The sequence below is a fragment of the Babylonia areolata genome, chromosome 31 (assembly GCF_041734735.1).
Source record: "Babylonia areolata isolate BAREFJ2019XMU chromosome 31, ASM4173473v1, whole genome shotgun sequence".
Lineage (NCBI taxonomy): Eukaryota > Metazoa > Mollusca > Gastropoda > Neogastropoda > Buccinidae > Babylonia > Babylonia areolata.
In genome coordinates this window covers 28,479,753-28,497,307 of record NC_134906.1, presented here as the reverse complement: position 1 = coordinate 28,497,307, position 17,555 = coordinate 28,479,753, and the positions used below count along the sequence as shown (strand labels likewise).

At 42.8% G+C, this 17,555-nt stretch overlaps 1 protein-coding gene across 1 annotated transcript in view; it reads left to right on the top strand.

Moving 5' to 3' along the window:
* Positions 1-12,856, top strand: part of LOC143276091 (kinesin-associated protein 3-like) — a 50,492-nt gene extending 37,636 nt beyond the window's left edge. Inside the window, exons 17-18 of the mRNA XM_076580483.1 lie at positions 450-546; positions 12,640-12,856. Coding sequence (XP_076436598.1) covers positions 450-546; positions 12,640-12,835 — 293 coding nt within the window. The 3' untranslated portion in view covers positions 12,836-12,856. The remainder of the gene's footprint in view (positions 1-449; positions 547-12,639) is intronic.
* The last annotated feature ends 4,699 nt before the right edge of the window (positions 12,857-17,555 follow it).

Sequence of the window (17,555 nt, the reverse complement as noted above, 5' to 3'; positions counted from 1 at the left end):
AATGATGACGATGACAATAATGAGTCTTAAGAAAGATGATTAGTATAATAGGTACAGTAAGAATAAGAATGATAGTAATCAGAAGAAGAAGAATCAGCAGGACTCGGTCTAACTCTTGGTTCAGTTCTCTTGCTCCTTGTGTTTGGAAGATTAGAAAAAAATGTCTTCTCTTGTGCTTTTCAAAAGACGTTGTTTTTGGGGGGTTTTCAGTGACAGCCAAAGTCATACCATTTCTAATTGTTTTTATTTTGTATACTTTCTAAATCAGTTTAGTGTGTGTGTGTTTGTTCTCTCCTGCGACATTTGATTGTTTTTTTATTGTTTCGCTGTGATTTTGCGTGTGGATTATGTTGTAAAAACACACGACCTAAGCAGGGAAATGTTGACGCGTCCTGTATAAACAAAATCCATTCATTCATTCGATCTGCCTCTCTCTTTCTCACTGCCAGATGGCTACGACCAGGCGGTGATGCTGGATGGTCACCTGACACCAGAATACATCGACGACGGCGGTCTGTACAACGGAAACTACTACGGCAGGCCTGGGTGAGTGTGGGGCTTTGACCATACATGTTCTGGCATTATCCATGTTCTGGCATCATCCATGTTCTGGCATCATGTCATGAGTTGCTACTGTTGTTGTTGGTCTTTTGTTTTTTTAATAACTTTATTGTGTTTATTGTAAGTGTGTGTGTGTGTTTTGTTTAGATTAGTTTCCAGTTTGCGGAGATGGATTATGTTTGAAATCTTGTTTTGTTTAGTTTTAGTTTTAATCATCGCTTTCAGTTATGTGCATGCATAGACTAGATTTCAGTATGCATAGATTTTTTTTGTGTGTGTGTGAATCAGTTTTGATTCACTTTTTGTGGGTTTTTTTTTATTTAATCATCAGTTTCAGTTATGTGCATGCATAGACTTTCAGTGGGCGTAGATGGTTTAAGCATTGCTTCTGGTTACGTGCATGCATAGACAAAGTGTCAGTGTGCTTCACTTTGAGAGTACTTTTCCTTTTGAGTTTAAACATTATTTTGCATTATGTGCATGCATATTTTTGATTTTTGTTGTTTTGTTTTTAAGCTGAATGACTGTATGTTTGTTGTGTGTGCTTGCATGTGTGTGAAGACTGCGTTTACCTCACCTGACACTGTACACAGTGGTTCTTCATATGCTGGCATATAAAGCTATGTTGCAATCAAAGCACTTTCCTTTTCTTTTGGTCCTGGGAAAACGTATAGGCTTTGCCAGCGGCAGATAAAAGCTCTTGAAAAGCTCCTTCATACATGGGAACCAGCTCCCGGAGAGGAAAGTTAACTGTTGGCAGTGCAGCGACAGGTCAGCAGGTATCGTTTATTGGGGTCCTGCAATTTCCAGCGCTGAGAAAGCCAAACTTGACAGCATCGTGTTGCTGGCAGCTCAGAACTTAGCGTTTATGATGAAAGAATCAGTGCCAGAGTGGATTAAAACGTGCGGTGATGGCAGCGTTTATGATGAAAGAATCAGTGCCAGAGTGGATTAAACCGTGCGGTGATGGCAGCGTTTATGATGAAAGAATCAGTGCCAGAGTGGATTGAAACGTGCGGTGATGGCAGCGTTTATGATGAAAGAATCAGTGCCAGAGTGGATTGAACCGTGCGGTGATGGCAGCGTTTATGATGAAAGAATCAGTGCCAGAGTGGATTAAACCGTGCGGTGATGGCAGCGTTTATGATGAAAGAATCAGTGCCAGAGTGGATTAAACCGTGCGGTGATGGCAGCGTTTATGATGAAAGAATCAGTGCCAGAGTGGATTAAACCGTGCGGTGATGGCAGCGTTTATGATGAAAGAATCAGTGCCAGAGTGGATTAAACCGTGCGGTGATGGCAGCGTTTATGATGAAAGAATCAGTGCCAGAGTGGATTAAACCGTGCGGTGATGGCAGCGTTTATGATGAAAGAATCAGTGCCAGAGTGGATTAAACCGTGCGGTGATGGCAGCGTTTATGATGAAAGAATCAGTGCCAGAGTGGATTAAACCGTGCGGTGATGGCAGCGTTTATGATGAAAGAATCAGTGCCAGAGTGGATTGAAACGTGCGGTGATAGCAGCGTTTATGATGAAAGAATCAGTGCCAGAGTGGATTGAAACGTGCGGTGATGGCAGCGTTTATGATGAAAGAATCAGTCCCAGAGTGGATTAAACCGTGCGGTGATAGCAGCGTTTATGATGAAAGAATCAGTGCCAGAGTGGATTAAACCGTGCGGTGATGGCAGCGTTTATGATGAAAGAATCAGTGCCAGAGTGGATTAAACCGTGCGGTGATGGCAGCGTTTATGATGAAAGAATCAGTGCCAGAGTGGATTAAACCGTGCGGTGATGGCAGCATTTATGATGAAAGAATCAGTCCCAGAGTGGATTAAACCGTGCGGTGATGGCAGCGTTTATGATGAAAGAATCAGTGCCAGAGTGGATTAAACCGTGCGGTGATAGCAGCGTTTATGATGAAAGAATCAGTGCCAGAGTGGATTAAACCGTGCGGTGATAGCAGCGTTTATGATGAAAGAATCAGTGCCAGAGTGGATTAAACCGTGCGGTGATAGCAGCGTTTATGATGAAAGAATCAGTGCCAGAGTGGATTAAACCGTGCGGTGATAGCATGCTCGCCACAAGTGACACTCCCACGAGAGGGAGGAATAAAGGGAGTAGATGTGTCGTTTCTGCGCTGACGTGTTTTATTCGTAGAACTTGCCAGAGCAGTGAGACCTGTGCATTCTGCTGGGGGCGGGAGGAAGGGGTGAGATGTTTATCTGCCAGTACAGTGTCCGTGAGGGTCTGGGTTTGAATCCTGCTCTCACCCACTTCCCCCAAGTTTGACTGGAACATCGAAGTCAGCATCTAATCGCTCAGATGAGACGACAAAGGGAGATCCTGTGTGCACAGAAGAGGAACCCATGGCAAGGAAAACACAAATATGCAAGCACACACTCAATGCACGTTGGGTTATACTGCTGTGACCTATCTGCCTGGAAGATGTGGTGTAGCGTGTACTCACTCACTCACTCATTCCCTCGACCGCTGGGGTCGTTGAGGGGACATGAGGAAGATGTCATAGCTCGCCACACCGTTCTGTTGGCAGCTGTCGTGAGGAGATCTGGCATCGTCATTTTGGTCCATTCCTTGACGTTGTCGGACCAGCTCTTTCTCTGCCGCCCCCGTCTGCGCCCTCCCTCTACAGTCCCTTGCAGGATGGTTTTGGAGAGGGTGTTATGTCATATGACGTGACCAAACCATGCCATCTTCCATTGTTTGACAGTCGCCAGCCGTGGTTCTTGGGGCCCAACAAGGTTGCTGACCAGGTTCCGCACATAGTCATTGGTCTTGTGCTCCTTGTGGGAGATGTGTAGTAGTCTCCTCAAGCACTTGGTTTCGAATGCTTGGATTCTTCTTTCTGTTTCTGCCGTGTATGGTATTGCCCGAAGGCAGTGAGGCCTCCTTGAGAGAAACTGAAACTGAAATGTTACGAGGTTTCACTGTGAGGAAAAGCAGGTGAAAGGGTTGGAGGTGCTTAAGTGAAGAGGGGGAAGGACAGAATGAAGTGTGACGGGTGTGCTCTGAAGCCGATTGGTGAGTCATCCTTTCACCGACACAGTCACAGACTGGCTGTCCAACGGACATGTGGAGAGAGCGTTTCCACTTGTCTTGCCAGACGGTCCAGTTGGCCCAGACAGTTTGGTGAGGTGTGTGGGTTTTTCGAGCCCTGTCTTCAGATACCTGTATCATCCTTGAAGAGGGGGGAGGGGCGAGGTGTGTGGGTATTTGGAGCCCTGTCTTCAGATACCTGTCTTAAGATACCTGTATCATCCTTGAAGAGGGGGGAGTGGGTGGGTATTTGGAGCCCTGTCTTCAGATACCTGTATCATCCGTGAAGAGGGGGGAGGGGTGAGTGTGGGTATTTGGAGCCCTGTCTTCAGATACCTGTCTTCAGATACCTGTATCATCCGTGAAGAGGGGGGAGGGGTGAGTGTGTGGGTATTTGGAGCCCTGTCCAGATACCTGTATCATCCTTGAAGAGGGGGGAGGGGGGAGTGGGTGGGTATTTGGAGCCCTGTCCAGATACCTGTATCATCCTTGAAGAGGGGGGGAGGGGGGAGTGGGTGGGTATTTGGAGCCATGTCTTCAGATACCTGTATCATCCTTGAAGAGGGGGGAGTGTGTGGGTATTTGGAGCCCTGTCCAGACACCTGTATCATCCTTGAAGAGGGGGGAGTGTGTGGGTATTTGGAGCCCTGTCCAGATACCTGTATCATCCTTGAAGAGGGGGGAGTGTGTGGGTATTTGGAGCCCTGTCCAGATACCTGTATCATCCTTGAAGAGGGGGGAGTGTGTGGGTATTTGGAGCCCTGTCCAGACACCTGTATCATCCTTGAAGAGGGGGGAGGGGGGAGTGGGTGGGTATTTGGAGCCATGTCTTCAGATACCTGTATCATCCTTGAAGAGGGGGGAGTGTGTGGGTATTTGGAGCCCTGTCTTCAGATACCTGTATCATCCTTGAAGAGGGGGGAGGGGTGAGTGGGTGGGTATTTGGAGCCATGTCTTCAGATACCTGTATCATCCTTGAAGAGGGGGGAGGGGCGAGGTGTGTGGGTATTTGGAGCCCTGTCTTCAGATACCTGTATCATCCTGGAAGAGGGGGGAGGGGCGAGGTGTGTGGGTATATGGAGCCCTGTCTTCAGATACCTGTATCATCCGTGAAGAGGGGGGAGGGGCGAGGTGTGTGGGTATTTGGAGCCCTGTCTTAAGATACCTGTATCATCCTTGAAGAGGGGGGAGGGGGGAGGTGTTTGGGTATTTGGAGCCCTGTCTTAAGATACCTGTATCATCCTTGAAGAGGGGCGAGGTGTGTGGGTATTTGGAGCCCTGTCTTCAGATACCTGTATCATCCTTGAAGAGGGGGGAGTGTGTGGGTATTTGGAGCCCTGTCTTCAGATACCTGTATCATTCTTGAAGAGGGGGAGGGGCGAGGTGTGTGGGTATTTGGAGCCCTGTCTTCAGATACCTGTATCATCCGTGAAGAGGGGGGAGGGGTGAGTGTGTGGGTATTTGGAGCCCTGTCTTCAGATACCTGTATCATCCATGAAGAGGGGGGAAGGGTGAGTGGGTGGGTATTTGGAGCCCTGTCTTCAGATACCTGTCTTCAGATACCTGTATCATCCGTGAAGAGGGGGAGGGGCGAGGTGTGTGGGTATTTGGAGCCCTGTCTTCAGATACCTGTATCATCCTTGAAGAGGGGGGAGGGGCGAGGTGTGTGGGTATTTGGAGCCCTGTCTTCAGATACCTGTATCATCCTTGAAGAGGGGGGAGTGTGTGGGTATTTGGAGCCCTGTCTTCAGATACCTGTATCATCCGTGAAGAGGGGGGAGGGGCGAGGTGTGTGGGTATTTGGAGCCCTGTCTTCAGATACCTGTATCATCCGTGAAGAGGGGGGAGGGGCGAGGTGTGTGGGTATTTGGAGCCCTGTCTTCAGATACCTGTATCATCCATGAAGAGGGGGGAAGGGCAAGGCGTGTGGGTATTTGGAGCCCTGTCTTCAGATACCTGTATCATCCGTGAAGAGGGGGGGAGTGTGTGGGTATTTGGAGCCATGTCTTCAGATACCTGTATCATCCATGAAGAGGGGGGAAGGGCAAGGCGTGTGGGTATTTGGAGCCCTGTCTTCAGATACCTGTATCATCCGTGAAGAGGGGGGAGGGGCAAGTGGATGGGTTAGGGGAGTATACACAGGATCTGAGAATTCTTTTGAGGGTTTTTTTTTCTACTTTTGGTTTCTTGTTTTTCTACTTAGTGTTCAGTTGTTGGTTTTTACACCCACCGCCTCCCACTTTATTTTGTTTTATATTTTTATCTCTCATAACCAGTCTTACAAGGACACTTTTATTTTCTGGCGTACAATTGTTATCAGTTTATAATTCACTGTTGTTACAGTTAGGTTTTTTAAATTGTTTTTTTGTTTGTTTGTTGTTGTTTTTTTTATTAGTTTATAGTTCACTTTTGTTACAGTTGGTTTACTTGTATTTTCCTTACCATCTTTCGTTGATTTGCAGCTGCATACATTTGTAAACCTAGTTCATGAACATACCCTGTGTATTGACTTACTGTAAGTAGTTGGCTTCATTAGGAGGTGAGGTGTCGTGTTCCCGAGGGCATTTTTGTTTGTTTTACCTTTTCTCGCTCAGTAGACAGTTCTTTATTTTCTTTCTTTGTACTGTCTATTTATTAAACACAAGAAGTTCTTGTTTTGTATGTAATCTAAATGCCAGGTTATACAGATTTCATGTTGTGATTTGAGTAGTGGTTTAAACAGTACTTTTTACTTCGGACATGTTACACACAACAATCGTAGATAATCAGGATGACTGAATATGATGAAACAGTGCATGTGTGTTTGGTGTAAAACAGTGAATGTAATGTAACAGAACATGTGTGTGTGTGTGTATGTGTGTGTGTGTGTGTGTAGTGTAAATTTAAAAGTGAAACAGGAGCTCAAAACTTACGGTTCAAAATGTGCATTAGAGGGAAATTGGTAATTTTTTTTTTTTTTTTATTCTATTTGTAGTTTTTTTTGGGGGGGGTTTCTGTTCTTTTTAATCTGTTTGTGGTTGTTGTTTTTTTTGTTTTTTTCTTCTTTTCTTTTTTTTTTTTTTTTTTTTTTACAAAACATCATTCTGAATATTCAGATGATGAGTGCTGTAATTTTTATACCAAAAAAACTGAAGAAAGAAATGTTCAGTTTTATCCATGTTCATTTTTGTTCTCTACTTCTTTCCTTTCACCCCCCCCCCCCCCCTCTCCCCCTCCCCCACGCCACCTCCTCCTTCCCCCATATCCCTCACACACACACACCCCCTGCCACGCCCCATCCCCACACCCCACCCCCCCACAGCCACCCCCTCCTCCCTCCCCTGCTTGCTGGCTGCATTGTGACCCACTGTGAAAGTGTGATGGAGTTTTCTCGTCTTGGCACACAGCACAGACATTGCAGACAGTTTTCTCGTCTTGGCACACAGTACAGACATTGCAGACAGTTTTTTCGTCTTGGCACACAGACATTGCAGACAGTTTTCTCGTCTTGGCACACAGCACAGACATTGCAGACAGTTTTCTCGTCTTGGCACACAGTACAGACATTGCAGACAGTTTTCTCGTCTTGGCACACAGCACAGACATTGCAGACAGTTTTCTCGTCTTGGCACACAGCACAGACATTGCAGACAGTTTTCTCGTCTTGGCACACAGCACAGACATTGCAGACAGTTTTCTCATCTAGGCACACAGTACACATTGCAGACAGTTTTCTCGTCTTGGCACACAGTACACATTGCAGACAGTTTTCTCGTCTTGGCACACAGTACAGACATTGCAGACAGTTTTCTCGTCTTGGCACACAGTACAGACATTGCAGACAGTTTTCTCGTCTTGGCACACAGCACAGACATTGCAGACAGTTTTCTCGTCTTGGCACACAGCACAGACATTCAGACAGTTTTCTCGTCTTGGCACACAGCACAGACATTGCAGACAGTTTTCTCGTCTTGGCACACAGTACACATTGCAGACAGTTTTCTCGTCTTGGCACACAGTACAGACATTGCAGACAGTTTTCTCGTCTTGGCACACAGCACAGACATTGCAGACAGTATTCTCGTCTTGGCACACAGCACAGACATTCAGACAGTTTTCTCGTCTTGGCACACAGCACAGACATTCAGACAGTTTTCTCGTCTTGGCACACAGCACAGACATTGCAGACAGTTTTCTCATCTAGGCACACAGTACACATTGCAGACAGTTTTCTCGTCTTGGCACACAGTACAGACATTGCAGACAGTTTTCTCGTCTTGGCACACAACACAGATATTTCAGGCAAAATGGAAGAAGAAGATAGTGGGCCAACTCATGTTTGATTTGATGTGGTATGTCAGCATTCGCAAACACATACTCACACGCATGCACAGAGAGAGACAGAGAGAGAGAGAGAGAAGGGGGGTTGACGGGGAGAGAGTTTATAACTACGATAGAGACAATACTATCTGGAAACACATACACGCACACACACATGAAACACACACACACACACTCGCACACTTTCGCACACTTTCTCTCAATCACAATATTAATGATTTTGACGTTTGTTTGTTTGTTTTGTGTGTGTGTGTGTGTTTTTAATTAATTTTTTAAATCGTCTGACAAACATTTCATGCCTTCATATGTCTTGCCTTCTTTTCTTTTTTCTTTTTTTTTCTTCTTCTTTCCTTTTTTCCCCTGCAGGGAGCTGGAAGTGAAAGCGAAATAGGTAGTTTGAATGGGCCCGTGGGTTGACTGTATTTCTTGCTGAGTGGTGCTGATGGTGTCCCCTTGGCATGGTCTGTGTATAGCACTTACCTCCCCTGGCCTGGCCTGAGGGCCGGCTCACAGTGATGGTTCCTTCTGCGATGTGTTGCACCGCACTGCACTGCACTGTGTGTCTGTGTGCGTTGTATTGACACACTTGTGTATTCTGTGCAGGATTTTTTTTTTTTTTCTTTTTTTTTAGGGTCAGGGAGGATGTTTCCATATATATATATATATATATATATATATATATATATATATTTTTTTTTTTTTTTTTTTTTTTTTTTTTTTTTTTTTTTTACCACATACGAAAACACAATGATGCTAAACAATGCAGATTCAGGAGGAGGAATTATTGTTTAATGTCCTGTGTCACACACATGCTGGTGATTTGTAGATATTTTGGGGAGGGGGGGGGGGGGTTGTGGAGGAGGGGGTGGTTGAGGGACGGCTAGGGGTAGGGGATTTTTTTTTTTTTTTTTTTTTTTTTTTTTTTTTAAGGGGGAGAGACAATGCTCTTTTTTTTTCTTTTTTTTTTTTTTGTTATAGTGATGGATTTTTGGTGGTGGTGGTGGTGGTGGGCTTGGTTTCCTGTTGTTGGGTTTTTTTTTATGTATTATGTATGTGATACATTTATAGTGATAAGATGAGAAGAAGAAGAATGATGAGGCTGAGTATGGTAATAATAATAGTCATAATGATAATAATAATGATAGTCATGATAACAAAATGATGATGGTCACAAGAATAACAGTGATAAGAGTAATGGATGTAATTGATAACATGCCTTACCTCACCTCATCCTTAGCACAGAGCCCCAGAGTCCAATCAACATCCATGTTCAGGGTGGGTGGGGGGGTGGGGCAGGGGGGGGGGGGGAGAAACCGACATTCACAAAAAACTAAAGACACAATTGTTGTTGTTGTTGTTTTTCTCTTTTCTTTTTCTTTTTCCTCATAGCTTGTGAGGTACAGAAAGGGTGAGAAGAGCACAGATGTTAGTTGGCGGTGTGTTTGTGCCGTCACTGTGTTGTTGACACGTGTAGTGCTGTCGTAGTGCTGTGGATCCTTGGTGTGTAGTGTGGGTGATGCGTGTTGTTTAGGGTGTGAGTAGTGTGCTGACGGTCGTTTGCTGATGTGTCTTTGACGTATCCTGTGTGGATGTGTGTATACATGTTATCGCTGTTGGTGACTGCATCTTTGTCGTGTGAGTGTTAGGGTGCACTGTTTCATTCCTCTCTTTGTCTCTGTGTCTTTGTCTGTCTGTCTGTCTGTCTGTTTCTGTCTCTCTCTCTCTGTCTTGTCTCTTTCTGTCCCGTTCTTGTGCATGTGTGGGTGGGTGGGTGGGTTTGGTGGGTGCATGCGTGTGCTCTCTCTCTCTCTCTCTTACAGTCTCTCTCTCTCTCTCACTGTCTCTCTCTCTGTCTCTCTCTCTCTATCTGTTTACCCACCTTCTTAGCTTTTACTAACTCACCAGTGCGTATATATATTATATTATACACATGTATTCATGTTTATATTCAGGAAAACACAAGGCCTGCCAGTGATCCCCATTTATTTATTTATATATTTATTTCTTAATTAAATTAATTAATTTGATTATTTATTTACCTGTCTATGCATTTACATATTAACTGATTATTTATTTGGAAGGGGTGGGGGTGAATTTTCACCTTACTAAAAAGAACATATAATAATGATGATATTGGTAATGAAGAGGTGTAAAAAAACCAAAAGATATGAAAATTTGCCCCCCCCCCCCCAAGACACACCTCTCCCCCAAACCAAAAAAAAAAAAGATTAGGGTTATGGGCAGGTGTTGTGTTTTCCAGTTTTTATCCATTGTCTACCTGGCTCTGCCTGTCTCCAAAGGTGTGGCGCCCGCGGCTGTAGGAAGACTGAGTCGTTGTCCATCAATCATACTTCAGTCTTTCAGAGACGATGAACTGTGGTCCTGTGAGCAGCAGGCACATAGCGCATGTAAAAGACCCCATGGCAGCGGAACTTCAAAAGGGTTGTCCCTGGCCAAAAAACAACAAAATTCTGTTGAAAATAGGCAGTTAGAAAATGACACGAAAACAAATACACTTGCAGACAGAAGAGAAAAAAAAGGGGGGGGGGGGGGAAGAAAAGGAAACCATGGCAGTGCAAGAGTTGTTGTGGCAAAATTCTGTTAAAAAAAAACAAAACAAAAAAAACAACACTTTGTCTACTTTTAAATTATATAAATATAATACTTAGAAAAACGAGAAGAAGAAAAAGTACAACAAAAACTCTGGGACAGAAGAAAGAGAAAAAAAAGGGCGGTGCTTCATGTGGAGACACGTGCTCTGTGGGGAGAGCAGCCAAGTGCTCTGTGGGGAGAGCAGCCAAGTGCTCTGTGGGGAGAGCAGCCAAGTGCTTTTGTTGGGAGAGCAGCCAAGTGCTCTGTGGGGAGAGCAGCCAAGTGCTTTTGTTGGGAGAGCAGCCAAGTGCTCTGTGGGGAGAGCAGCCAAGTTCTCTGTGGGGAGAGAGGCCCAAGTTTGACACAGAGATATGACAGGCACTACAGCCAAGTGGTTAAAGCATTGAACTTTCAATCTGAGAGTCCCAAGGTTCAAATCTTGGTCACGGGGCTTGGTGGATATTGGGTGGAAAAATTTTTTTTCGATCGCCCATGTCAACAGATGTGCAGACCTGCCTGTGCCTGAACCCCTTTCATGTGTATACACATGCAGAAGATGAAATACACACGTTAAAGGTTTCGTAATCCATGTCAGCATTCGGTGGGTTATGGAAACAATTAACAAACCGGGCATACACCATCCTGAAAATGGAGTGTGGCTGCCTGCATGTCAGGGGTGAAGACAGTCGCATAGGTGAATGCCAACTTGTGCACTGTAGGAGTGAACATTGGACTCACAGCCCATAAAGACAAAGAAGACAGAGAAATCTGTTGTGATAAAAAGCAGTGCAATACAAATCAATGCAATATATATATATATATATATATATATATATATATGCCTCACATATATTCCAGTGTCTGCACGCACTCTAGCCATCGCACATTAATTCATGACACATGCATGTTTATAGCCTTGTACATTTGTTCATCTACATGTTAGTGTTTATCTATCACATCTTTTGCCCACTAACGCACTGTTTTGAGGTAAAGAAAGTCTTACTTTTGATATGGTTACATCATTCACATTTGTTCTTTTTCAGTACACTACATGTGTACTGTTCACAGTTGGTTTGTGGAAGAGCATGATCATTCTGTACGCGCGCACACACACACACACACACACACACACACACACACACACACACACACACACACACACAGACACAATATGCACACACATGCAAAGACACACACATTGCAGTTACTCCACACACACACACACACACACACACACACACACACATACACACACACAGACACAATATGCACACACATGCAAAGACACACACATTGCAGTTACTCCAGAAAAACAGATCTCATTTAACAAGTGGTAACTTTGATGAATACTTTGGAGGAAACAGATGTAACAATTGTCCTAACTTCCTTACTGCAGATCTTGTCTCTTCCCACATTTCGTATGACAAGTCTGTAAACAGAGCGAACTGAAATTTTATAATCTACAGTTGAAAACATGTTCCGTGCTTTTAATATGTATTCATGAACAGAGCAAACTGAAATTTTGTATGATCTACAGTTGACAACTTGTTCCTTGTTTAATATGTATCTATAAACAGAGCGAACTAAAATTGTATGATCTACAGTTCACATGTTCCATGCTTAATTTGTATCCATAAACAGAGTGAACTAAAATTGTGTGATCTACAGTTGACAACATGCTCCGTGCTTTTAATTTGCATCAATAAACAGAGTGAACTGAAGTTATACGATCTAAAGTTATATGATCTACAGTTGACAACATGTTCCATGCTTAATTTGTGTCTGTAAACAGAGCTAACTGGAACTGTATGATCTACAGTTGACAACATGTTCCATGCTTAATTTGTGTCTGTAAACAGAGCTAACTGGAACTGTATGATCTACAGTTGACAACATGTTCCATGCTTAATTTGTGTCTGTAAACAGAGCTAACTGGAACTGTATGATCTACAGTTGACAACATGTTCCATGCTTAATTTGTGTCTGTAAACAGAGCTAACTGGAACTGTATGATCTACAGTTGACAACTTGTTCTGTGCTTAATTTTGTATCTTATGAATAGAGTGAACTGAAAATGATACCATACCTTTTTTCTCTCTCTGCCCCTGTCAGGTATGACGACTACGATGACTATGAGCCCTACGATCGCCCTGAGGCTCACATTGGCTTCGTCAACGGTCAGAGGGTGGAGCGATACGGAGGCTTTGTGGACGGGCAGCCCGTTGACCAGTATGGACGGGCCTTGGAGTTTGGACAGTACGCTCCGTACGGCAGCGATGAAGACGAGTTTTCCTACGGCATGCGGTAGAAAGATTGCAGGGCGGTTTTGTTTTGTTTTTTGTGGGGTTGTGTGTGATTTTGTTTTGTGTGTTTCCCGTGTAGGATTTTTTTTGTTTTGTAAAGATATTGTTGGACTGTATGCATCAGGGAACATGTGAGAGAGAGGTGGGGGGGGGGAGGGTTTGGGGGTTTCTTTTTTTTTCTTTTTTTTTTTTTTTTTTTTTGTATTCCTTTAATTACCCATTTTTTACCATGATCCACAAGTGCAGACTCTGGTTGGAGACCGATGCTGCTCTGTGCAGAATACTAGTCCCAGTTGAGCGGATGAAAGTGAAAGCAGCTTCTACTAGCGAACTCCCTTGAGGTTTGTTACCTCCCTTCTACTTCTTCCTGAGGAGCCCAGGGGGATGGAGTGGGTTTATTTTGATGAAGGCTGTCACATTAGAACACATCAAAGTTGGTTTGTTTTGTTGAAGGCTGTCGCATTAGAACACAGCAAAGTTGGTTTATTTTGATGAAGGCTGTGGCATTAGAACACATCAAAGTCGATTTATTTTGATGAAGGCTGTCGCATTAGAACACAGCAAAAGTTGGTTTATTTTGATGAAGGCTGTGGCATTAGAACACATCAAAGTCGATTTATTTTGATGAAGGCTGTCGCATTAGAACACAGCAAAGTTGGTTTATTTTGATGAAGGCTGTCGCATTAGAACACAGCAAAAGTTGTGAATGCTTGATCACTTCTGAAGGCTGCATTTTTTTTTTTTTTTTTTTTTTTTTTTTTTGTTGACGGTAGCAGTAGTACTGTATTTAACAGACACTTACAAGGTGCTTCATATTATGAGTGCACTACCCCACCCCCACCCCCTTACCCCACCCCCTCCACATTTTAAAAGATCTTATTTTGATCATACATAAGGTGTGGCACATTGTAAGGCACATAACAAGATCTTGAACAAAAGCAAAGAAAGGATCAACATTCAAAATAGATCAACATTCAAGCGTTCAACACAAACTTTCCTGGTGACAAGACTTAAGAGAGATCAGACTGACACCATCCATGATGTGGTTATTGGTATGCACGCATGCTTGACACACACTCACATTCACATGACTTATTTGCTGAAAATCTGATACTTCAGAATTGCTGCGAATGTGGTGTAATTTGCTGAAAATCCTGAAAAATCTTATACTTAGAATCGCTGACGAATGCGGTGTCATTTGTTGAAAATGCTGAAAAATCTGATAGTTGATGATGATTTCACCAATAAGTCATAATGATTTCACCAACAAGTCATAATGATTTCACCAATAAGTCATAATGATTTCACCAGTAAGTCATAATGATTTGATTTCACCAGTAAGTCATAATGATTTCACCAAGTCATAATGATTTCACCAACAATCATAATGATTTCACCAATAAGTCATAATGATTTCACCAGTAAGTCATGATGATTTCACCAATAAGTCATAATGATTTCACCAACAAGTCATAATGATTTCACCAACAAGTCATAATGATTTCACCAACAAGTCATAATGATTTCACCAACAATCATAATGATTTCACCAATAAGTCATGATGATTTCACCAGTAAGTCATGATGATTTCACCTATGCTCTTTTAGTGTCTGTGTGTGTGGTGTTGTTTAGTTTTGTTAAAGACAGCAGGGTGAAGTACAGAATGCAGAACTTAGAAAAATAATTGAAAAGCAAATGTATTTTGAACAACCACCAAAAAAATGGAACACTGTGTCGTTTAGTCTGTCAGAACCTGCAGTTCCATTTTCGTTCGTCCTCTGTTGATGGGTCAGTGTCTGTGGGCGTGGGGGTAGGGGGAGAGAATTAGAGGTGTAACACACCGTGAGAGACTTCAACTGTGATCATCATTTTATATATATATATATATATATCCTTACACAAGTGGCGTTCAAGTACTTAACCATGGTTAACACGTTCATTTCTTGTGTTTACTGATGAATTATTAGTTACTTTCTGTGTTTTTCTGGGGGGTTTTTCTTTTTTCTTTTTTTTTTTCTTTTTTTTTCCCTTCTGTACAGGATGTTTATATTTTGATGTGTTCAGAGATTTTGAGAGGTTGCACAGTAGGGAGTTTGTGGCGACAGGTTTTTTTTTGTTTTTTTTTTTTTTTTTTTTTTTTTTTGTTTTTTTTTAAAGATTATATGTTAAAAATGATAATTGCGAGCTTGTGGGTTTTTTTAGTTGGTGTTTGCTTTTTTTTATAGTTTTTTTTTTTTTTTAAGTATGACTTGCAAAGTGTGGGTTTAAAATGAGGTGGGATGTTGTCTGGATGATCCTTAATTTGCTCACCCTAGCTTACCTTATGTAAGTATTTATTTATTTATTTATTTTAGGCAAACATGCGCATGCATGTTGCTTCATGGAAGCATGCAAACGTTCCTGCCCATGTAGAGACACCTCTGCCTGGGTGTATATTTGCATGCATGTATGCATACACGCACGCACTCACATACGCACACACACACACACAAGATATATATATATATATATATGAATATACACATGCACTGCCAGATGCCATTGTACATGTATGTTCACACATGCACATTTGTGTTTGGATATGCACATGCATGCTTGCACACACACTCTCACATGGGCATATGTATGTGTGCGCATGTACATTAAGATATTGCATGAAAACCAGCTGCACTTGCAGTCAATGCATGCATGTCTGTGCACAAACTTAACATATATGTACACATGCACATGCACACTCACATGCACGCACATGTGCATGCATGAACGCACATGCACACACATGCAACCATCCCCAACACACACACTCAAATGCACGCACACACAGCAACCACCATATTATGTATTTTATAATTGTACCTATATTTTTTATTAAGAAATCCTTCATTTGACTGAATTTTTTTTTTTTTTTAAGCCAGTGTACATATATTACACATGTATTTTTTGTTTGAAATCCTTCATTTGACAGTTGATTTTTTTTTTTTTTTTTAATCCACTATTTGCATCGTATATCTATATTTTGAACTAAGAAATCCTTCATTTAATTGCTGGTTTAAAAACAAAAAAGCGGCTAAATGAATCATTCTATATTTTCAATAAAGAAATCCTTCATTTGACTGACGATTTGTAAAAAGCCCACAATACTTATAGATGTATTTCTAATTAAGAAATCTTTCAATAATGGAAGTGGGGGTGGGGGTTACAGCACACAGTTCATGTGGATCTTCTCAAAGCAGGAGCACCACTCACTACTTAATACTTTTGTCCTGGAAACTGGGAGGCAGTTGTTTCAGATCTGCTTGTGCACGTTACATGTGTCTGTGAGAAACTCACAAAATTGGCTGAAGTGGTATGTGTGTGTGTGTGTGTGTGTGTGTGTTCAGTGAAACAAAAAGCTTTTTTTTTTTTTTTTAGAGTATGATTTGATGGACATCTGTGCAGAAGATGCTTTTGTCAAAGTGATTGTGTGTTTGTTAATATCCCTGTCTCTGTGTTATTTGCGTGTGTTTGATATTTTGTGTATCTGTGTGTGTGTGTGTGTGTGTGTGTGTGGTAGGAGTGTGCACATAGGAGGCAAGGTAGCAGAATTGGTTCAGCATTGGATTTCAGATCCGTTGTTCATCATTGGTGAGAAATTGAGGCCTCTTTTCGGCATGGTGTTGTGTCCTTGGGAAAGGCACTTTACTCCGATGTTCCTCACTCCACCCAGGTGTGAATGGGAACCTGACTTCAGTTGGGGAAGGTTAAAACGGCGGAAGGAGAGGACTGGGCCCCGCCTTCCTATGCCCAGCCCTGGACACAGTGGGTATGAATTCACTGCCTTCCTATGCCCAGCCCTGGACACAGTGGGTATGAATTCACTGCCTTCCTATGCCCAGCCCTGGACACAGTGGGTATGAATTCACTGCCTTCCTATGCCCAGCCCTGGACACAGTGGGTATGAATTCACTGCCTTCCTATGCCCAGCCCTGGACACAGTGGGTGTGAATTCACTGCCTTCCTATGCCCAGCCCTGGACACAGTGGGTGTGAATTCACTGCCTTCCTATGCCCAGCCCTGGACACAGTGGGTGTGAATTCACTGCCTTCCTATGCCCAGCCCTGGACACAGTGGGTATGAATTCACTGCCTTATTATGCCCAGCCCTGGACACAGCGGGTATGAATTCACTGCTTAAATGTCCACAAAAAGCTGTGGGGATCTTTAGCTTTAACCTCATGTTTGTCGAAATGTTGTGAATAGTTTTTGACACTTTTTTTTTTTTTTTTTTTTTTTAAGGAATGAAAGTAAGAATCTTCCTTGGACTACAGGGAAGCGAATTATGAAAGCTGTGGTGATTGTTTGCGGGTCTTTAGTGTAGGAGTGAGGATTTTTGTGGATATGTGAGGTTTAAAGAGGAATAACATCACCATTTCAAGGTCAGATAAGCCAACCTTGAAGGTCAGACTTTATCCTGGGTGTGACTTTTTTGAAGGTGAAGGTCATATTGACCGTACATGCATGGCAAGAAAAGGAGAACAACCACTGTTGGAATGGCTTGACCGTTCCATTTCTTTTCTGCAAAATCTGTGATACTGTGCTCTAAAAGAGAGAGCAGCTTTTTTTAATTAATTCAGTTTTTTCAGTGAATGTTGTATCCGTGTTTAAATGTGTAGCCATAATTTGATTCAGTTCCGTCCATTAGTTTTTGAAAGAAAGATTAATTTAACGCCAGGGGGTTTTTATGTG